The sequence below is a fragment of the Neovison vison genome, chromosome 5 (genome assembly GCF_020171115.1).
Source record: "Neovison vison isolate M4711 chromosome 5, ASM_NN_V1, whole genome shotgun sequence".
Lineage (NCBI taxonomy): Eukaryota > Metazoa > Chordata > Mammalia > Carnivora > Mustelidae > Neogale > Neogale vison.
In genome coordinates this window covers 69,703,335-69,725,924 of record NC_058095.1, presented here as the reverse complement: position 1 = coordinate 69,725,924, position 22,590 = coordinate 69,703,335, and the positions used below count along the sequence as shown (strand labels likewise).

Genomic DNA, 22,590 nt, shown 5'->3' with positions numbered 1-22,590 from the left:
CCCCTGCGGTCGCCCAGCCCCGTGCCGTGGAGAACGGGGTCCGCGCGCCCCCTGCCCCAGCCGGACCCGGACTCAGTTGCTCCTCGCGCGTGGCGGGCAGAAGCAGCCGCGGCCGGCGGAGGTCGCGGGAGGCGGCGAGCGGGCCCGCGGGGCGTGACGCACGGAGGCTGGGAGGGCGGGGGGCGGGGCGGCCGCTCAGGCTGCTTATAAGGGCGGCCTCCGGGCGCGCAAAACCAGAGCGAACGACTTGGTCCGAGAGCCATAGAGCGGAGCGCGATCCGGAACCCAGCCCCAGCCCCACCAGCCTCGGGCACAGCCACCGAGCCGCGCAGCCCCGCGCCAGCTCCGCGCCCCCGGCCGCCCTCCGCGCTTCTCTCGGCCCTGCTCCCGCCAGTGCGGCCCTCCGCCAAATGAAACTGGCCGCGATGATCAAGAAGATGTGCCCGAGCGACTCGGAGCTGAGTATCCCGCCCAAGAACTGCTACCGCATGGTCATCCTCGGCTCGTCCAAAGTGGGCAAGACGGCCATCGTGTCGCGCTTTCTCACTGGCCGTTTCGAGGACGCCTACACGCCCACCATCGAGGACTTCCACCGCAAGTTCTACTCCATCCGCGGCGAGGTCTATCAGCTCGACATCCTCGACACGTCCGGCAACCACCCGTTCCCCGCCATGCGGCGCCTCTCCATCCTCACTGGTGAGCCTGAGGCCGGGCCTGGCGGCGGGCGGGTGGAGGGAGCTGCGCCACTGGGGCGGGGGACGGGGACCCCCGCTCCGAGGGCGCCCGGCGACCCCACGTCCCACCCCGCGCGCCGCGGTACGCGGAGAGAAGTCGAGGCGCCCAGCGCGCGACGGCTGGAGCCCCGACGCCTGGCGGCGGGGCGTCCGCTCCCCGGTCGGTCCCACTTCAGCTGTCCCCTTGGCCGCCGTCCTCCCCGGCTCCTTTAACGCCCCTTCTGTTCTCCCGTAGGAGACGTTTTCATCCTGGTGTTCAGCCTGGACAATCGCGACTCCTTCGAGGAGGTGCAGAGGCTCAAGCAGCAGATCCTCGACACCAAGTCTTGCCTCAAGAACAAAACCAAGGAGAACGTGGACGTGCCGCTGGTCATCTGCGGCAACAAGGGGGACCGGGACTTCTACCGCGAGGTGGAGCAGCGCGAGATCGAGCAGCTGGTGGGCGACGACCCCCAGCGCTGCGCCTACTTCGAGATTTCGGCCAAGAAGAACAGCAGCCTGGACCAGATGTTCCGGGCGCTCTTCGCCATGGCCAAGCTGCCTAGCGAGATGAGCCCGGACCTGCACCGCAAGGTGTCTGTGCAGTACTGCGACGTGCTGCACAAGAAGGCGCTTCGGAACAAGAAGCTGCTGCGAGCCGGCAGCGGCGGTGGGGACCCCGGCGACGCCTTCGGCATCGTGGCGCCCTTTGCGCGCCGGCCCAGCGTGCACAGCGACCTTATGTACATCCGCGAGAAGGCCAGCGGTGGCAGCCAGGCTAAGGACAAGGAGCGCTGCGTCATCAGTTAGGAGCCTCCCCCCACCCCCAGCCTCCCCCCTCCCCGCGCGCCGGCGACAGAACCTAAGGAGGACGTTGTTGAAAAGTCACGTCTGACGTCCGGGCCAGCCCTGGGTCGCACGCGTGAACTGGCATCTTCCCTCCTCGCGCCCGGCACTAACTAGGGGGGCGCAAACGATGAAGGGATGGCCCTCTTCTCTGGAAGGGAAGAGAACTGGCTCAGATCGGGACTCCCTCCTCCCCCCGCCCCCGCCGTCCCCCATGGGCGCCTGCCACCCCCACGGGTTGGGGGCACAGGCCGGGCAGAGGAGGAAGTTGTCTTGTTTGTGACAAAGACAAGAATGGGGTAAGGGGGGTGTAAGTTAATCAGCCTCTGTTAGGCTTTGGGAAACCTGTTCTGACCCCTGGAGGGTCTAGACGGGACAAATGGGGCATTAACTTGTCTGTGATTCTGGGTTGCCATGACAGCTTAGGAAAGCTTCTGCCCTCGTGAGAATAAGGGGGTGTGGGTCAGATCATAGCCAAGTGACTTGTTTACATGTGTGTGTGAAATTGCACAAAGGAAAACAAAACACACAACTTGCACTTTAATAGTTCTGAGGTCATCATGGACATGAACAAACTCTTACTCAGCTGTTTGTACTGTGTGTGTGACAGTCTTTAAAGTTATTGCTATTGTTTTTTTTTATAATACCAAATAAAATTAAAACAGAAAGCCACATGCTTGCTTTGCTTTTAGAAATGGCTGGAAGGCTGAAGGGTGAGGAGGGAGGGGCGGGGATTTCCTTCTGGGGCATTCGATTCACCCTCCTCAGACTGTCAGATGACCCTGGCATTCTGAAAATGGCCTCAGCCCCCCATGGGCTGGGAGAAAATGCTCCAAAAAACCTGCAGATGATTGGACCAAAGCCCTCTCCGATTTGGGAACGGCTCCTCAGAAAGCCAAGATAAGAAAGGGATCCAGATTATTCCTAGAGCTGCATCTCTCCAGCCACCAAGGGCTTTCGGGCTGTGCCAGACTCACTCCAGGCAGAGGGTGACGCGAGGGCCCCAAACCTGCGACTCGCAGTCCGCTCAAGGGGTCACTAGGGTCCTGCTCGCACAAGGGAAACGGAGCCTTGAGAAGAATCCGGTCAGGCCCGTGCAGGACCCTTGTCCCCGGACTCCGGTCCAGGGTCTGCCACATGGCTGTCAGTAGACAGCTCAACGCGCCCCTGCCCCCAGCCACCTATGCCTTCCAGCCTCAGGAAGCACTTGCCACGGCGGGGGGGGGGGTAGGTCCAGCACCTCCTCTGCCTCATTGAGGGCACCCATTCCTGACTCCGGAACCAGCTCTCTGCCACTTGTAACTGCAAGCTCAGGCCAAGTGACACCTGTCAACCCTCTAATTCTTCACCCGTGGAATAGCCTTCTGCGTGGGGGTGCTGTGAGGACTAAGCGAGGTGTTTGCAAAGCACTTAGTGCGAGTGCCCGCCACCTAGTAACCCCTTAACAGGTGGCTTCAGTGGCTTCGAGAGGGTGCTTGGCCCCGGGAGGGGTTCCGTGTTGTCTCAGGGAGGGATTTCCATCCTGTGTTGTGAGGGCTGCTCCCTGGGCACTGAACTCACCCCTGGGCCTGGGGGGGCCAGTCACAGGTGCGCAGGATGACCCACCAGGCCCACTGGGTCCTTGGGGACAGATGTCACTCCTGAGGACAATTACCCTGTTTCTCATGCTGGCTTTGCTGTGTGGGCTGAGGGAAGGAGGTGCACGGTGGGGCTTCCCACAATTTGTTCTCTCTCCCCTGAGCAAAATGAACATCTTCCTTTCAACTATGCAAGAGGGACATCTTATGATGGATTTCTCCGTACAAAACCCAAGATACCCTGAGAGCAGAGCACAAGTTCTTTTAATTATACTTTCAGAGAATGTCACCAGTCCAAAGCGTGGAGTACAGGGAAGTCTCTGTCTCCCTCAGCCCCGGGAAGAGGTCTTCAGCCTTGCAGAAGGGCCGGTGGTCTTGTATCTCTATGTGCTTCGTGGTTCCCGTTTGGTCAGAGCCTTAAAACCGGCCCCACGCGACTCTGAAATGTCAAGGACATAACTGATTCAGTTAAATAACAGTCCCAGGGTGGGCTGGCCTAGCGGGCGGCCGCCCGCTTCAGTTCAGAGCGTGCTCTTCTGTCCAAAGCCACTGAAACCAGATCCCCACCCCCTTCACACGTCCTGCACTCCCCCTGTGCCAGCCCCGCTCTGACAGGTGGCTGCTGGTCAGCACACACAGAACCCCTGCGAAGAACACCTTCGACCAGTCTTGCTGCCAACGAGGTCAATCAGCGGGCATCTGTTAAGCCCCTGACTTGGTCTGGGCAGGTTACGTGCCCATTTCGAGATCTAAACAATACGCAGTTACTTCTCGCCTCACAGAAACAGGTGAGGGGAAGGGCTCGGTCTGACAGACCAGGGAGGGGCATGCAAATCAGGAGGAAAAAAGAGGGGCATCACAAAGCAGAACTGGGCCATCGAACCTGCAGGCGTGGTTTGTCACGAGGTGTCAGAACGGACCCCGAACAGCACTTGTTGCAGTTGGGTGATGGGTGAGCGGAGCCGTCACCGAGGGCACATCAGGATCACCTCTACCTGGGGTGCAGCGAGGGTTCATGGCTGGCTCTTTAGTGAGAAGGCCAGAGGGGTGACTCATTATTTAAACCAGGACAACAGGAATCTGAACTGCTAAGAGGCAAGGCCCAGTCCCCTTAACCGGCCATAAGCCTGTGTAGAGACAATGGTGCCCTCTGGCTTGTGGGAAGCAGGGGGAAGGAGTCCGGTCAGCCTCCAGCATGAAGTGGCTGGATGAGCGGACGGAAGGGGGCAGGAGACAAAGGGAGCAGGAGCTAAAAGTAACAAGAACATGTAGGCGGCAGAGAAGCTGGAGACAGGGGCCGCCTGCCCCGCTCTTGGTCCTGCCCCACTCTTGGTCGACACCCCCACCACACAGTTTCATTCATTCACTGGCTCAAACATAAAAAAAAGAAAAGTATTTCGGGGGGAGGGCGGGGGTGGGGTGACGAGGGAGGAAGCCATCCTGCTGCCTTTCAAAACAATATTCTTCCTCTGCCGGGTTTCTTTTAGCATTTGAAATGCGTGCCATGGGGGTGCAGACCCAGTTGGTCAAGGGACTCCCATGCCCGTTTCATGACACTGCTGTCGCAGAACAGTGAGCACCCAGGGCGCAGCATACCTAGGGGTGGGAGCAGAGGGTGGGGGGAAGGGCAGGAAGCAAAGGGGAGCCGCCTCCTTTCCTCCTGCGCTCAGCCGCTCTGGCTCTGCCGGCGGAGCCTGAATGCACAGCAGATGGCCCCCTCCCCAGAAGACGGGCGGCATCCCCGGCGCCCTCCCCAGTCTCCAGGAACAGTCTTCCTTCCACCAGCAGGCACTCCGGTTATTATGCATCTAGACATATGGACACATCCTCTACAAGGAGGCTCCAACAATCCAAGCCTGAGCGCTGGCTCCCCACACAGTTGATGCCAAGTTCGGAAGCAGCTACAGCAGCCCCGGATTACAGGATTACAGAGTTCACAGCTGGAGTTCGAGGCACTGGTTGGGGGAGTCAGGGAGGCTATGTGTTCTTCCCCTTCTTTCCCAGGCCTTCCTGGAAGCCGGACTCGTCTACTCCTTGGGGATCTCAAACATGCAGAGGCTCTTGTACTTCTGCAGAAGCTCGTTCTTGGTCCTGACCTGCTCCCGGAGGCTGTGCAGCTGCTGCTGCTGCTGCTCAGGGCTCAGGTGGATGCCGGGCATGGCGCTGATGACTTTCCGCATCTCCTGGAACTTGGTTTTGAGGGCGTTCAGGTCCTGGTGGATGTCCGGGCTGTCCTTGTCCATGCTACAGGGGGCAGAGGGCAGTCGTTAGCGTTCACGGCTCAGACTCACCCCCACAGAATCTGCTCTCTTCCGACCTTACCTTTCAGCCTGCCTTGTTTGCATGTCCCCTTCTGAGGTCCTGCACCCCCCAGGGGACAGCTGCCCAGTAGAAGCACCCACGCCCAGCACTGCCACTGCAGCCCCCTCAGCCTGCTGGCACCATTCGAGGCCGAAACCCCATTAGCTCAGAGGACAGGGACTGTGTCTGCCTTGTTGGGACACATACCCCTGGGCCCAAAATCGCCTTTGTTGCCAGAATGAATGCTTGGCAAGTAAGTTCATAATGTTTGTTGAATGACTGAACATACCACTACCATTGTGAGGTGACGAATGGCCGGCAAAACTGGCCGAAATCCTACATTTCTTCTAACTGGAGACATTTCCAGGCCAATCAAGAAACTTTATCAGCTAGCCAGAGCTAAGTTTAGCTGATGTTTTGCTGCCTGAGCCTGTTAACGTAAGCACTAATTTCCACAGGGCTGGTCATAAATTTTACAATAGTTACAAGCTATTGGAAATTTTTCCAGCAGGTACGAAGTCTCCCCTACCAGTCCTGTAAATTCCTTGCCTTTAGGTCAGGCAGGATCATTCCCTCCATCCCACTGCTCGCTATCATTAGCTGCCCAGAGATCTGTACTCCCAGGCACTGCTAAAATAAAAACAACAAGAACAAAACCTTCACCTAAGATCAAAGAAATAGCTTGTCAGTTGCTCCTATACATTTTTTACAAGTTAGCAAGTGGGGGAGCTTTTGCAAACAAACAGCTGGGACTAAAACTAAAAGCCAATTCAGTAGGGTTTTCTAAGTCACCCATTGAGGCCTGGGTGGGGGCGAGGGGAGAACTGTCAACGATCACTTGTTTTTTGAAATAAATGTCCATTCCTGATGAGGAGTATCAGCCCAGATGGTGCTAATTCATGTCCTTTATTCATCATTTCTCTGCTTACGCAAACAGAATATCCATCTTCCCTGGCAATCACTTGGCAAATGTGATGGGCCCTGCTCCCTGTGCTCAGAGGCAAGATCTGGAGAATCACTCATTCTAGGGAATGTTAACCAGCCAAACATTTCTTGTTGTCATTTGATGCCCTCACTTTAAATATCCAATGAATGAGATCCCTTACTCCGGTTTCTAGAAAGGAGTAATTGGTATTTATGAGAACTGTGAATTCTTTAGAAGGGAGCAGACAGGGGGCATCTTTTATTTTAACGATTTTAGATGTCGGCTCGAATCTACAACTTTGGAGGGAAACCATCTGGGTTTCTGAAATCGTTATACTTGCACGGCATATGCGTTAACACGTCGTACAAACACAAGTCCCAAGGGAGCTCTGAAATTGAACTATAGTTTTAAGAACACTGATCCACACCAATCTGAAAGGACAAAGTAAAAGCAAACAAACGAAAATACATAAAATAAGAAATTGGAAGGACGTTACGATCATCCAGTTATGGGAGCAAGCATGACCCGGCCCCGAAGAAGACTGAGTTCTGAAGGAAAAAGTGGGCCATGCTTAGGGTGTTCTCTTTTGAAAATCCCCCGCATCTCAAGATTGTCCATTCTTTGCTCAGTGAACTCTCAGCGAAGGAGCCACATAAAGGCTTGCCTGGAGGGAAGCTACAGGGAAAGGGGGCCATGTGGCCCCCAGCAAGGCCCTCTCGGCAAGCTTCTCGGCCTGCCCTAGTTGGTGAAGGTAAATAATGTGGAACTCCTGGAGCGAGGAGAACTCTCTATTCAGGAACCGGCTCGAACCAAGCGGGAACCTGCTAGACCGGGATGACTGTGAAATGCTCAAGCCAAAAGAAATGAGCCAGGCCCAAATAATGTGTGAATAAAAGCAGAAAGCTCCAAACGGGCCTGCTTTGTGTTCAATGTTAGTCATCAGCCAACTTTAGAAGAAAAAAAAATGAGACTAGGCCAAGGTCGACAGGCACGAAAATCATACAAACAAGGGCCAGGTTAGGGCACTTTGGTCCTGCTTATAGAGTTTCTGAAGGATGGACAAAAATACTGCTGTTATGGTTTGCTTGACAGGCCACTTCTCCGACTCCTGTGCACATCCTAGGTGATACTCAGCATCCCGTGGACACACACATTCGGTGTTCCTGGCACGAGACCTGGGGCAAACTATACAGGCCTATTAGGCAGGCGGGTTTAAGACAATGCCTTGTTCAGGTGCTAAATACAGCCGCAGCTCCAATTTTTACTACGGGTGCCTTGGGACTTGAAGATGCCAGCTCACCTCAACTGGGCAAGTGTGTCCACCAGGAACTTAGAAGCAAAAGGAACCCACCTGGTTCCTGAAGCCAACCTCCTCCCAAACCAGAGACCACGCAGTAGCAGGCCTCTGTTTCCCACTTCTTCCTCCTGAGAGTTTCCGTGACCCTCAGTCTGGCGCCCCCACTGTCCTGGCTGACCCACGCTGGGACCAGTCCTGCCCTCCATCCCTCTCTCTTTCCACACTAACTCGCTAACTTCAGTGGCCGGCATCTTTCTAAAACAGTTGGGGGGGGTTGCTTTTCCTGTGACCATAATAGGTGCTTGAGGGAGAAACTTAAAAACAGCAGACACCGAGGCTTAGAAAAGGAAGATCCCTCTAAGGCATATCCCAGAGAAACCCATTAACATGTGACAGCTTCGAAATATACAATATGTGGTTACAAACACACATGTACTTCTTTGTTATTTGCTTTGACAACAATGTGACCATTCTTCCTTTTTTCACTTAAGTTGCACCTTGGATGTCTTTCCATGTGAACGCACATACAGTAAATCAGCTAAAATTCTTTGGCTACTGCTGGCCATTTGGATGCTTCCAACTTACCATTTGTAATTGCAATGGCAATGAACGTTTTGTACCTACATCCCCAAGTACTTGTGCAAGTATCTTGGTAAGATGATTTCTCAGAAGTGAATATCTAGGTTAAAGGTTATGTACATTCAAATTTTTGACGGGCTGACAAAATGCCCTTCAAGAAACCTGTATAGTGGCCGCAGACACACTTGTCCCTTACGGCCTCGACAGCACTAGCCGACCCACCGGCTGTTAGAGAGCCAGTGGCTGTGTGCACTTCTCTGTTCCACTTCTGCCAGCACCTGAGATGTCCTCTGAGAGGGGCTCGGGGCCTCAGACCCTTGCTTTCATCTGCTCACAGGGTTACAAGTGAAAAAGATTCCTTTTAGGGACGGGCCACAAAAGGTTCTGCTGAAAGAAGTTCAAAAAAAAATACTGCTCTACAGGACAGCCCAGAATGGGTTTGTCCACTTCTATCTCTTCAGAGGCCAACAACCCCTAGCCTGTCCTCCTTCCTGAATTTCAGGACCCTCGTGCCAACAGTTCCCACTGTTCCCAGTTCCTTAGATTCTGGGGAGTCCTGCTGACATCCCAAGTGCACCGAATGCCCCTGTAGCATGCCACATATCGGAGGCAGGGCACTCCCAGGACTGAGCGGAGCTGGAATGCTGCACCCTTACAGATGCGTCCCTGTGCCGCGCTTCCTGGTGCCTAATGTGCACCCAGTCGCCGGTCCAGCCCGCTCCTCCTCCCTGCCCCTGCCTCCTCCTCCCACTGGCCCGATTTCCAGAGCTGGATCCTCTCCTCCTTCTGACCCCCTCTGCCCTACCTACCTTTACAAAACCCAAGTTTGAGCTCCCAAGCTCCCAGACACCTGCCAGGCCAGTTTGCACTTGCAGGGGGCCCCTTAGGGCCAGCCACCAGCAGCCTGTGCCCCTTGCAGGCGCACTTTCCCACTTTGCTCCAGACTCTGCCTAAATGCGGCACTGTGGCGCTTCTCCCGCTGCACTAAGTGACCATGGCCCTGTGTGCCTGTTTCATGGAGTCTGGGTTCCAGTGGGTGCTTGGTAAGTTAGGCCAAATGCACAGAGATGAAGTGGCAGAGGAGGGAACAGGCTTGTAAACGGCCCAGAAATAATGCTTCCGAACAGACTATAAATATTCCCTATCTGGGCCCTCATTCTTTTCACTGGAATTCGGTTGAAGGAGAAGCCAAGGGCAGAGAGGACTACAGTCAGATGAGGGCAGACAAGCCCCACGGAGCCAGGGGGCTTCTCTCTCAGACTTCTCCCCTGATGTGGGGGCCGCGGCCTTCTCCATCTGAGGACGGGCCTCAGCTGGTGGAGGGCTGGTCAGATTAAAATAGATCTTGTATAGGAAGAAGCAGGTCAGTAATACCATTTCTGTGAAAGTGGTATTGCCTGGGCTCTCAGGTCTTGCTGACCTGCCTGGACAATAAAGAGACTTGCTGTCAGTGACATGGCCCCAACCTGAGAGGTGAAGGACGACACCGTGTACTCCTCACTTAAACTAGCTCTGCAGTGTCCCAGATGGCTCCCCTTTTCCTACCCAGTAACGGAGAACCTTTTAAGGAACTAAAAAAATTACCAAACCAAATAAAAAAAACATTTAAGTACCCATGTTAACAGAATACTTTTACTGAACAAGCCACAACCAGCAGGCAAGGCAGTGACAACCGCAGCTCAGAATTCCTAGGCTGGGACACTAGTTCCCAGACTCTGTAGATTTGGCAACTTTGAGGGGGGAAAACACTGAATTCTTTTTGGTCCTCATTTCTTTCCTCCTTTGTTCTACACATACGTCTCTAATGTGATTTCTACACATGAGAGAGAGGCCTCAAAGAGTTGGGAACCCTAACATTTCTTACACACATGAAAATGACATTTTTCTTTCTCTTTTTCCTCATTCTCTAAGTTAACACAAATACATCGTTTGGATCATTCCTTCAACTAAGGGACGGACAGCAGGAGGGAAGAGCAGTGGAGCTTCTTTCCAGCGCCAGGCAGGGTGCATCCCAGCCACAACGACAAGAACTGGGCGCTCTCCTAGTGTGGGAGGTGGCCTCTGAGCAGTTCTACAAGGGTAGGTAGCATTTCCCTGGGCAAAGATGATGCATGCGCCCTGGAAGACTCCATGCACCGAAAGGGCACTGGCAACAGAATGACTCGCTCTGGGTTTTCTGTGGTCCAGGCAGGCCTTTGAAGATGGTCTGCATGGACTCCTGAATGGAGGGCTACCAGTGAGGAAGGACGGAATGGAAAGAATAGGGAGTCCTAGAGATTTTTCAGCAGAGAAAAATTCAACTGCTAACATGCACAGGATGAATTAGAGAGACGAGAGGATAAAGGCAAAGAAACTATTTAAGAAATGACTGTAAGATTCTAAAAGGAGGTTAGAAGACCTGGACCATGAGTGTTACCAACAGGCTTGGAAGTAAAGGGGCAGATTAAAGCCTGAATGTTCCACTAACCTAATCTCAGCATCTCTGCACCTCCTAGCATCTCAGCCAGGCTACAGAAAACATGCCGGGAAAGGTCAAGGTACTAAGGGTAAATGCTGCCAAGAGAGAAGGAAGAAGGAAGGCCAGCCTGGACAGATCATGAATTGTGCCAGGAAGATTTCACAGTGCTGGAGAAGAACAGAATGTCCAGAAGCAGATGAGCAAACATATGGGGACTCTATGTATATGGTGAAGGCGATGGCTCCAGCAGAGAAAAAAATGAGTATTTGATAAGAGCAGTGGGATGATACAGCTCAAGGAGGTAAAGCGGGGGTGTCCCCTTCCTTCTTCCATTAAAATACATTCCAGAAGCACCACAGAACTAAAAGTGAAAGGAGCACCTAGGTGGCTCAGTCAATTAAGCATCGGTCTCCTGATTTGGGCTCAGGTTGTATCTCAGGGGCCTGGGATCTAACCCTGATTCAGCCTCTACACTCAGCGTGGAGCCTGCTTAGGATTCTGTCTCTCCCTCTGTCCCTCCCCCTTCACTTGCTCTCACTCAAATAAATACATAAATCTAAAAAAAATAAAAATTAAAAAAAAGTGAAAAATGAAATCATAAAAGTCCTAGAGGAAAAAGATTGATATTTGTCACTTTATTAGAGGGGGAAGGCCTTGCTAACTAGGACCAAAATCCAGAAGCCATTAAGGAAATGCGTAACAAATCTGCCTGAATAAAACAGTACGCTTCCAGATGACAAAAACAAACAAAAGAACCCAGGAACAAAGTCAAAAGAAGTCATAGCTCGGGGGAAATATTTATAATACGCTAGCCCGGCAAAGGCATATTTTCCTTACATACAAGGAGTTCACTAAAAGAGGGTTGACCTTATAGAAAATGGGCAGTTTACAGGGGAAAAATACAAATGACATAAGAAGATGCATATGAAAAGATGATTTATCTGATCAAATGAGACACAGACCAATACAACACATCATTTCTGACCTATCAGATTAGCCTGAGTTAAAAAGTTTAAAGGTGATGGCAGGGGTATGGGGAAAAAGACACAAATACATGGGGCACCTGGGTAGCTCAGTGGGTTAAGCCTCTGCCTTCCGCTCAGGTCATGATCTCAGGGTCCTGGGATCGAGCCCCGCATCGGGCTCTCTGCTCAGCGGGGAGCCTGCTTCCCTTCCTCTCTCTCCACCTGCCCCTCTGCCTACTTGTGATCTCTGTCAAATAAATAAATAAAATCTTAAAAAAAAAAAAGACACAAATACACTGCTGGTAAAACATACACTGGTGCATTCTTATTTATTTGCTAACAGTGATTGAAATGTTAAATTCACATATCCCTTTGGTAGAAATTTACTCAGAGTTTACAAACAGGGTGGCTGCAGCACTCACTGCAGTGGCAAAATGCCAGAAACACTGGAAGTGTTCTTGAGCTGGGAAGTGTTGAAAGAAATGGTGGCATAGGCATGAAAACGGAGTATGACGCAGTTTGGGGACAAGGGAGGGAGCTGGGAGGAGTGGAGGGAGAGGCTCACTTGCCATTTTGTACCTTTGGGGGTTCTTTGAATACATCTACAATTGAAATTTTTCATTTCATTTTTTTTTTTTTTTTTACAACTGCAACTTTTATTTTTAAGATTTTTATTTATCTGAGAAAGTACAACCAGGGGGCGGGGCGGTGCAGGCAGAGGAGGAGAAGCAGGCTCCCCACTGAGCAGGGTGCCCCAAGACGTGGGGCTCAATCCTAGGACCCTGGGAGGATGATCTGAGCCGAAGGCAGATGCCTAACTGAGTCACCCAGGCGCCCGTATAATTTTTTAAAAATACTTTCAGGATGGCAGATTTCTGGCCACGGTGGGTTAATCAAAGCAGCCCAGGCCACAGGATTGTGTTCCGGACAAAGCTAAAACAATGTAGCACTCTACATTCAGCAACAGCTATGAAAATGAGAAATGCCTGTACCTTCCACTCCAGCAATTCCACTGCTGGGGATTTACCTCATCATAAACGTACTCCAGTATGAGGATGCTCCCCCCCAGCAAGGCTGGCAACAGCAAAAATTAGAACAACATGTAAACGTCCACAAACAAGACTGGTTATGTAAGTGATGGTGCTGCCACCTTACTGACGAAGGCCTTCGTGGGTGAGAATGAAAAGGGGTCCAAAACAGACTCATGAGGGAAAAAAAACAACAACAACAAAGTACAATATGATCTCAAATTCTATACATTTTTTAAAAGACATGCATATATAGGTCTTGGAAGGATACTTAAAATATTAACAGCAATTAGGATTGGTGAGAGAACTCCACTTTACAGGATTCTGAATTTGCAACTGTTACTTATTTTTAAATAAAAATTTTCTAGAAACCTAATGATGCAGGAGTCCGCATTCTTTATGAGAACAAGAAAGGCTGAACTCACTTCAGCTCCTTTCTCATTCATCCCCTGGGCAAGGAGTAAACAGATAATAAAGGGGTGCGTGCAGAAGCTACAGGAGAGGGAGAGATCAAGGGCCTGCAGGAGCCAGCAGGTCTTGGCCCTCATTCCGTCCGGCCAGGTCGGCCTGCCGGGACAGCGTCCTCACTGGCTTCCCTGCCTGGGGGCAGGGATACCATCTCTATCTCGAGCACGAATCTGACTGAGGCCCAGTGGTTCGAAGTTCTCACTGGCTCTCCACTCCTCAGAGGACAAAACCTCCCTCCCTGTGGGGGATGTGCTGTCCTCTGTATGTTGACTCTCTCCCCCTTGCCAGTTCTCCCTTACAACCTTACATTTACACCCCAGCCCCATCACACTGCGAGCTGGCTGCATGAGTTCAATACTGTTTCTGGGCATCACATCCTTATCCGTGTTCTTCCTACACCACTCCTCCTACCTGCCATAATTTAAGACTCCACACTGGCACCAGCCCTTAACAAACCTTCTGACTCCTCCAGGCTGCCCCAGGGCCCCTCTGTTGCCGCCATTCCTACCACAGTCTGTCTGTCTCCTTCCCTTATTAGCCTATTAACACAAATACATACCTACACACATATTTGAAAATCACATCCTAGCTCCTTTTCATGGTGATAGGATCTTTCCTTCTCTCAATGAGTTTCCTCCAAGTGGAGTTTTGCTCTTCTGTTTTGTTTTATCCTCTGCTACGGTTTTTCTTCACATGCTTAGTGACCCTGGCTGCCGGTCATATAGTTAAGAGTAAAATACTGCTTGATTTATGTGCATAATTTACTGTGTTCAGCATTCTAGATGAAAGAAGAAAAAGATGTGATCCTATGATAAAGAGGATGTTCATTATTTTGACTTCCACCAGATGTGGAGGAAGAAGCCGAATGCCAATAGAAAATGTAAATACTTTATATTCTGTTAGTAAAAAGCAGGGTATTAATAAATAATGGAGAATATTGGAAAAAAAGTATAAAACATTAAAAGGCTTAGTGGAAACTCTCTTTTTTGGGGAAGATTTTATTATTTGAGAGAGAGAGTGCAGGAGGAGGGGCAGAGGGGGAGAACCCCAAACAGACCCTGTTCTCAGTGCAGAGCTCGACCTCATGACCCTGAGATCATGACCTGAGCTGAAACCAAGAGTTGCATGCTTAACTGACTGAGTCACCCAGATGCCCCCGCCCCACTTAGTGGAAACTCTTAATGATGATTCTTTATTTTCTTAGAATGAACTAAGTTCTTTCTTGGGGAGCCCCCAATGTCCTCCCAGACACCCCAGAGAAGGGATCTCTGTCTCCCTGGCTGCCCATCTAGAAGCCGGATTGGGAAAGAAGGCTAGGGTTGTGAAATACTTGTTTGTGAAGTTTCTCTTAATCTGTCTTTTCAGTATGGCTCCCTTTCTCCAACTCCTGCCATGTGCCTGGTGTTCCCCAGTCGAGAGACTCTCGGGCTTATCTTTAAAAATATATCTTGGGAGAGAGTAACGCTTTAATTTTCTGCCAAGATGGAAGAAGGATAGTCGCCCACTGTCGCCCACTGGAGTGAGGAAGACGACTATGAGCTCTGATTCTTGAGAGCTTGTTTGGAGGTTCTAGCAGGGGAGCGCAGCTACTCGTATACCCTTGACCGAAGAACGGTCCTCTCCTCTATCGGGGAAGGTCGTCCTCTTCGACTGAGCGCGCAGCTTCGGGAGGGACGCACATGGAGCGGTGAGGGAGGAAGGGGACACCCGCCTAGCCAGCCAGATCAGCCGAATCAACCCTGGCGATCAATGGGGTGACAGATGTCGCAGCCAGATCGCCCTCACATCCATGAGCTCTGATTCTTAAACAGACTTTTAGTCCCACTTCACCTCTATATCCAGAAGTCCCTGGCATTGTCAATTCCCAAGATGTAGGGAGAAGCCATGGTCTAAGGCAGCTGCTTCTGGATGCTTCTTCCAGCTGAGAGATGGATTAGCCTTTGGCCATCTGTGACAATTATCTCCTCTCCTGTTCTTTCTGGTTTTATGCTTAAAAAAAAAAAAACCACTCTTCACTGTCCTTTCAGAGGGTACAGAAATAAACACATGTGATCAGCCCTCCATCTTTCACAGAAGGCTGCTCTTGAGTACATTTTACAGCAATCTTTGGATTTAAAGTACTGTTATTCCATTTCACAAGAGAAAAGAGACTCAGAGAAGCTAAGTCATTTGACCAAGATCTCTTAGCCCATACACTATAAAGCTGTAATTTGAACCCGCTCTTTGAGGTCCACTGTTATTATTCACGTATTAGAGATAAGAAATTAAGGCCTAGAAAGGCTACATAATTTACTAAGATTACAAGGCAAGTGACTATCAGTATGTGGATTTGAATCCAGGACTACCTGACTTCAAAGCCCATGTTCTTTCTAGCGTACCTTACCGCTACATGTTTAAGGCCAGCCCAACCCAAATGCTCTACTGGGGTGCAATATACTCTCAGGGGTCCGGGAACTGTCCTCGAGACTGTGTACATTTTATGTTTTCATTTTCCTCTATTTTTCTTAAAACCAGTGTATTTGGGTTAATTTGGATAATCCATTTATAATCCAGCACTGCCCTGGGATTTTGGGGTCTGCACTTGTGTTTGTTTGCTGTCTCACTGCTGCCTAGCAGTTCTACTTGAACTTCTACTTCTACTTCTAGTTCTACTTGAACTTCACAGGCTAATGAGAATAGAACAGAGTCTGCCTTACCCTATAAACAGTATGTTCACACCAAGTGAAGCCAAATGAAGGCAGGGTCTAATGTGAGAACAAAGGCTTCAGAGTTGTTTAAAAAGTGGTGGAAGCATGAGGTCATCCCATAGCAAGTTAATCCAGCCTGACTGAACTCAAAAGAAGCCGGGCCATTAACAAACAAGACTTTCACGTCGTGGGCAGCAAGTTCATTTCAGCAAAACACCCAAGAGTGCATTAATGCCCACTTGAATGTTACTGTAAGAGTGAGTTTAATTTACTTTGTTTTGGTTTTTAATGGTTTAATAGTTATGAGCCTAGTTTACCCCATTAATTTGGATATAAATAACAGTAAAAATAATTGAGGCAAACATGGGGATCAAGGAGACTTTTGGTTGTACTGTTTTTTTTTTTTTTTCTTTTACAGGGTCAGCTGAAAACTCAGGCTAATCAGAAGATTGGCCAAAATAATGACAAACCCGGGAGCCTGGGTGGCTCAGTGTGCTGCGTGGGTGGGACTCTTGACTTCCAGTGGACCTCAGTCATCTCAGTCATGGGATCCAGCGGCCACGGGCTATGTGCTCAGCAGGGAGTCTGCTTGAGAGTCTCTCTCCCTCTGCCCCGCTTCTGCTTCCATGTGCTCTCTCAAATGAATAAATAAATCTTTTAAAAAGAATGACAAATCACCCTCTTTGGCACTGTCCAAGAACATGCTACCACAGGGCAACTTGTATCTTTGTTTCTTTTAATGTTTTCTATCAAAAGCCCTCCAAACTCTTTGAATTATGGGTAATTCCCAAACCTTCCTTTTCCCCCTTCAAACTGGTGTGCAATGTGGGGGTGACAAGTTGGCCCTTTTTACTGTGTACGTCCCACAGCACTTAGCAGTGTGCCACACAGCGAAGATGCTCCATATATGTGGGATATGTTGAAAACAGAGAATCCAAGGGTTACTCCTCTATTACAGGTGAGAAAACTAGGGCTCAGAGACGCTTGACTTGCTCCAGATCACTAAGGTGCAAATTTGAGCAGTTCTGACAGCAGAGCCTGTGCGTTCGGTCTCTAGTCTGCCTTCATTTTCAAGAATACCGCCTGGCCCTCATGAGGTCTGGCAACTCTCTCAGGGCTCAAACGTCTGCTGAACGCATGTGCGACTAGGTGTGGTTTTGGAAATGCCTCCTCCCCCGGGGTCTGTTTCCCCATCGGTAAAATGGGGGTGTAGCCAACAGCACCTAAGCTTTTGCAGCTCGGAAACAGGAGACGAGAAGCGGGAGGGCGTGTCGTGGCTGGTCCTCTCTTGGGCTCTTACCATTTGATGATGTTGTGAACCAAAGGTAAAAAGGAGTAATTCTCCTCCTCCTTCAAGCCGGCGGGTGACTGAGGCCTCGGCGCCGGCGACTGCTGCGGCTGAGGCGCGGCGACCGGAGGCGGCGGCTGCGAAGGCGGCAGCGGCTTCGTCTCGGGCAGCGGCGGCTCGGCCGGCGGCGGTAACGCATCCTCGGCCTGTCGCCCGGCGGCCACTCCGGCGGAAGCCATGGCGCACGGGACCCGCCGGTCAGTCAGCAGAACCCCAGCGATCAGCTTCTCAAAAGCCGTCGCGGACTCCAGACGTCACCACCGTGCGCCCGCGGGGGCGGGCTCTGGAGAAAGGTTGTGCGCGTGCGTACTAGGATATGGGCGGGAAACGGGGCGGGGCAATGGTCGGGGGCGTGGTTTCTGTTGCTAGGCAACGGGCTATTGACGTATTTTGTTGTAAATCGAGGCAGCTAGTTTATTAGTCAGCAATAGGTTTATTTCAGAAACCTTTTATTATTATTAACACGACGAAGAGGGTCCAAAAGTAACTAATACAGGAATGCTGAGATACATAAGCCTCCACATAGCCCACCCTTGCCCTCGGAGAAGGCTTCCCAAAGAGCCACCTTGACCCACAGGCAGAGTAAAAACCCACCCAGTGTCTGTTACATGCAAAGCACTGGGATCTACGGGCATCAAGAACCCGGAGAGGGAGGACCCACAGCTCCCCCACCGTGCAGAGGCCTCCAGGAGGACAGGCGGCAAAGCCCGACCCAGCCTTAATGTGACACTCTGCTAGCCCAAACGGTGCAGAGACAAAGAAATTAAAAGCCCCGCATGGCTAGATGGGGAAGAACTAATAATTCGACTTGTAATATGCATCATCTGGATGGCAGATGCAGTGTTAAATGTGGGGGTAGGGGGTGGGAGGGCTCTCCCGACTTCAGTGGGAGGCAAAAGGGGATTGACTGATGGGAAGAATAAATGTATCCTACAGGAAAGGCAACTCTCAGGTAGGTACTCTCCAAACCTGCTGGCCAGTTTCTTCAACCCTAGATCTCAGTTTCCTTAACTATAAAATCTTTCGTTCAGATTCACAGCAGTTCCTAAACTGCTTTCTAACTTCAGATACATGGCTGAGCTCCAAAAGTCTGGTTTGCCCCTAGGATCCTAGGCCAAAAACCTGGTGGTTTTGTAATTATATTTCTCAAAACAAGTGTGGTATGGGAGCTGCATAATAAATTTCTGGGCAATGTGACACCCATCCTAAGCTTAGTTAGTGAAGGGGAGAGGACATGAGGTAGGAAAGCCCCGGCCTTTCAAAGTCAACCATCAAGGGTCTTAAAGAGAGGCAAGGAAGCCCATATTCAGATAGCAAGATGAGCCGGAGTACTTAAGAGCGAGGTCGCTGATCCCAAGGAAAGCATCAATGCTGATGCTACTATTCGGATGCATCAGGAGAGGATTATGGAGGCAGACCCTAGGGAAGCCAGACTGCAGAAGGAAGTAGGAAGTTGGAGACTGTGCTGGTAGAGGCTCTTTAGTGATGGGCCTTAGCACAGCTTTCTTCAGCAAGAACTGCATAGAGTACCCTCATGGGGCTGGGGAGGGGGCGGGGAGAACAAGGGGAGGGAGATTCTGAAGGTTTTTCTTCTTGCTAGCCATGAAGCTCTCCACTTCAGGGAAGAGTTTTAAGAGTCATGGTAGAGAGCAGAGGGGAAAGGCCTGCTGGAATCAGACCAGGTGTGCTTGAAGAGGTTATCCCCTTGCAGCCGTTTGGGGAAATATCGATGGTGCAAGAATTAATAGTAATTACCACAACTGCCGTGGAATAAAAGTAGATACAAGGAAGAGTCACAATCGTTATCACACTTAATCCACAAAAGAGCTCTAGAAGGCAGATGCTAGCATCTTATTTCTTGGGCGAGGAAACTGAGGCTTATGATGGTTGAGGTATTGGCCCAGGGCCACACAGCTTGCCTGACAGCAGATCTATGGTGTTGACCAACACCTCGGGTCTCTGCTGGTTCTGTAACTTTATGATTCAAAATCTTAAAGTGATGGGGCATCTGGGTGGCTCAGTGGGTTAAAGCCTCTGCCTTTGGCTCAGGTTATGATCCCCGCATCCTGGGATCGAGTCCCGCATCAGGCTCTCTGATCAGCAGGGAGCCTGCTTCCCCCTTTATCTCTGCCTGCCTCTCTGCCTACTTGTGATCTCTGTCTGTTAAATTAAAAAAAAAATCTTAAAGTGAGGTTTTTATTCAGAATTCGAAAAGCAATCTGATACTCATCAATAATATCCCCATGGCAATTGCCCATCGTTCCCTCAACCCCCTCCGGTGTGTTTTATAACCTAATTACAAGTCTCAGCTTTATCACTGGCAGAATAAAGAGGACATCTCTTTTTGGAAAATGAAAAAGCACTCCAGGTATAAATAGCTGTGGCTTAAGAAAACAAATCGAAAGCAGAGGAAGTGTGAACAAGGAGGTGCATTGACAGTTGGTCCTAAAAATAGTTAATACGCTTAGTGGCACAGAGTAAAGCTGACTTCATAACATTGCAGGCAGATATCAGAGGAATCTGCCCGTGCTGGCTTCATGAAAGCTGAAGTGGGAGACCTCACCAAGCTAAGCCACCAAGTCATTGTTTCTTGGGCAGATTTATACTATTTCTCGAAGAGTCTTTCTAGTTAAGTTGGTAGTTTACAAGTTCAGCCAGCCCGCCTGCCTCCAGGCCCAGCTTGACCTCACCTTGTGCAGCCATGCAGCTTCCTAGAAGGACTGAATGGTTATGCTATTTTCAATTTTCTACTAGCCACATTAAAAAAAAAAAAAAAAAAAAGAAGCAGGGGAAATGAATTTCAGTAATATATTTTATTTCTTTTGGTATCTCCTGAATATGATCATTTCAACATGTGATCAATTTTAGCAACTATTAAAGAGGTAGTTGACTAGTTTTCATCCTGTCTGTGAAATCCACTATGCATTTTACTCTGAGAATGGCCACCATTCAAGAGCTCATCGCCATGTGTGGCTAGCGGCTGCATAGCTGAATGGTACAGATCAAGAGATAAATATGTATCAAAACAGAAGACTCGTAACCATAATGGTGAAAGGAAAACAGCAAGTTTCCCAAAGGAAACAGAGCATATTATTCTTTATAAATGTCTGAAATGTGAAAATGAACACTATGTATTGTCTATAGCTTCAAGATGCTTATATAAAAGTGTTTCTTTTTATAAAAAAAAGATTTTATTTATTTACTTGAGAGAGAGAGCACAAGTAGGGGGAGATGCAGAGGCAGAGGGAGAAGCAGGCTCATTGCTTGACCTGGGGCTCCATCCCAGGGCCCTGGAATCATGATCTGAGCTGAAGGCAGATGCTTAACCTACTGAGCCACCCAGGCACCCTTATAAGTGTTTTAAAAGGAGCTAAAGGCTATACCTCACATGCACGGGACAGGGGATTAGCATGTAACAGCAACTTTCTTCTCTCTCTTTTTTTTTTAAGATTTTATTTATTTATTTGATAGACAGAGATCACAAGTAGGCAGAGAGGCAGGCAGAGAGACAGAGAGGAGGAAGCAGGCTTCCTGCTGAGCAGAGAGCCCGATGTGGGGCTTAATCTTGGGACCCTGAGACCATGACCTGAGCTGAAGGCAGAGGCTTTAACCCACTGAGCCACCCAGGCGCCCCAACAGCAACTTTCAGTGTAGTGTTAGATTTCTTTTATAAGAGGACTTAAAGCAAATAGAAGTATGAACAATTGCCAAATGTAGGAGCAGGCAAATATGGGAGTTTGGTACATTAGAATCCCGGCTTCTGTTTCTTTCTTTTTTTTTTTTTTTTAATTTTATTTATTTATTTGACAGATAGAGATCACAAGTAGGTAGAGAGGCAGGCAGAGAGAGAGGAGGAAGCAGGTTCCCCGCTGAGCAGAGAGCCCAATGCGGGGCTCGATCCCAGAACCCTGAGATCACGACCTGAGCCAAAGGCAGAGGCTTAACCCACTGAGCCACACAGGTGCCCCCCAGCTTCTGTTTCTTTCTGGTTGTGGGAACTTGGACAAGTCATTTCACCTCCTGTGCCTCAGTTTCCTTATCTGCAAAATGGAATCACAACAGCACCTACTTAATGGGGCTAATGTAGGGGTTACAGGAATGAATGTGTGTAAAGAGCTATTTGAAGTGGCCCCTGGTAAGAACTATGAAGTTTTAGCTAGAACCGCTGCTTTTTAAATTTTTCCCAAAAAAACCTTATCATTATTTCTTGTAATAATCGCCACAAACTGTTACTACAATAAGAAATAAAAAACAAAACAAAACAGGCTGCATACAAGAAGGGCACTTTGGGCTGCTCTAAGTGGATCTACGCCACAAATACCTGTGAATATGTTTGTGATACATTCCTTCTACGTGAAGTCCAAAAATAGTCATTCCTCTGTCAGAAAGACATCATGGGGATGGTTAAACCCATCATGCCATTGAATGATTGGGGGCTTTTTCATCAAAGCTATATTCTTACATATGATTCATCCTTTTTTCTCATTGCTTGGAGCCTCGGGCAGGCTGGAAAACCTACATGATACTTTGATTTTGTGAGTTAAAATAACAACAACAAAAACTGGGCAGCGATCATTGCTCAGGCCAAACGTAGTTCAGCCGCTAGCGGGAAGAGGGCCCCTTTAGCCACAGTTCCCTGCTTCACCGGCAGGACAAAAGCCTTTTCCTCGCGTGCCTGTGTCCTGCAGATGGTCTTTCTTCTCTCTGAATGGGATTTGATTCTCTTCTTTGTATTCCTTTCAACCCATCCTCTCCTTACTCTGAGACACTCTGTGATGCCCAGTTTCTCAAATCACTTACGTTAGGTTTCATTTCTCGGAAGCACTCATTTGGGGACATTTCAGCACGCAAACCTGACTGTGTTTCATTCAGACTCTGAATTTTCTCTGTAAGACTTTTCTTTAGGTCCTTATTCCTTCTTCTTGTTTTTCATCAGACTTCCGCCAGCTTTCTTTCTTTCTTTTTAAGATTTTATTTATTTATTTGACAGACAGAGATCACAAGCAGCAGAGAGGCAGGCAGAGAAAGGGAGAGGAGGAGGCAGCCTCTCTGCTGAGCAGAGAGCCTGATGCGGGGCTCGATCCCAGGACCCTGGGATCATGACCTGAGCCGAAGGCAGAGGCTTTAACCCACTGAGCCACCCAGGTGCCCCTGCCAGCTTTTGACAGAATAAAAATGAGAGGCAGTCCATTCCCAGAAACTGTTTTTGTTTGAAATGGTCACTACCGTTCTGATTCCATATTCTTTCCAATGTCTTTACTAAGTCATTCTCTAATTATTTGTTAGCCAAGGTTTTTGCTTGTTTGTTTGTTTGTTTGTTTTTTTCCCTGCCAGCTGCTTCCACATAGCCTCAACTTTAACACCTTCTGTTAATCCTTTTTTTTTTTTTTTAAATGTC

At 49.7% G+C, this 22,590-nt stretch overlaps 2 protein-coding genes across 4 annotated transcripts; one reads left to right on the top strand and one right to left on the bottom strand.

Annotated features, from left to right (window-relative positions):
* Positions 1-252: 252 nt before the first annotated feature.
* Positions 253-2,231, top strand: RASD1 (ras related dexamethasone induced 1). The gene is made up of 2 exons (XM_044250630.1): positions 253-696; positions 970-2,231. Exons 1-2 carry the CDS (start codon positions 411-413, stop codon positions 1,521-1,523), a joined length of 840 nt encoding a protein of 279 aa, XP_044106565.1. The 5' UTR covers positions 253-410; the 3' UTR covers positions 1,524-2,231.
* A 1,152-nt stretch (positions 2,232-3,383) lies between these two features.
* MED9 (mediator complex subunit 9) lies at positions 3,384-17,394 on the bottom strand. 3 transcript variants are annotated; one of them, XR_006384627.1, is made up of 3 exons: positions 17,145-17,394; positions 4,020-5,380; positions 3,384-3,575 (listed from the first exon to the last, which is right to left on the bottom strand). XR_006384627.1 is itself a non-coding variant. In XM_044249278.1 (3 exons), the coding sequence occupies exons 1-3, from the start codon at positions 17,369-17,371 to the stop codon at positions 3,546-3,548; spliced, it is 405 nt and encodes a 134-aa protein (XP_044105213.1). In that variant the 5' UTR covers positions 17,372-17,394; the 3' UTR covers positions 3,384-3,545. The 3 variants fall into 3 exon arrangements, 2 of the variants coding, with proteins under 2 accessions (XP_044105213.1, XP_044105212.1); XM_044249278.1 differs by having other exon boundaries at positions 5,233-5,380; XM_044249277.1 differs by having other exon boundaries at positions 3,384-5,380.
* Positions 17,395-22,590: the final 5,196 nt, after the last annotated feature.

Bases quoted from the DNA above. Each gene is read 5' to 3' on its own strand.
- MED9 (XM_044249277.1), bottom strand. From the start codon at position 17,371: ATGGCTTCCGCCGGAGTGGCCGCCGGGCGACAGGCCGAGGATGCGTTA. The intron at 5,381-17,144 runs GTAAGAGCCCAA...TGCCCCCTGTAG, and splicing joins GTTCACAACATCATCAAATG to CATGGACAAGGACAGCCCGG.
- RASD1 (XM_044250630.1), top strand. From the start codon at position 411: ATGAAACTGGCCGCGATGATCAAGAAGATGTGCCCGAGCGACTCGGAG. The intron at 697-969 runs GTGAGCCTGAGG...GTTCTCCCGTAG, and splicing joins GCGCCTCTCCATCCTCACTG to GAGACGTTTTCATCCTGGTG.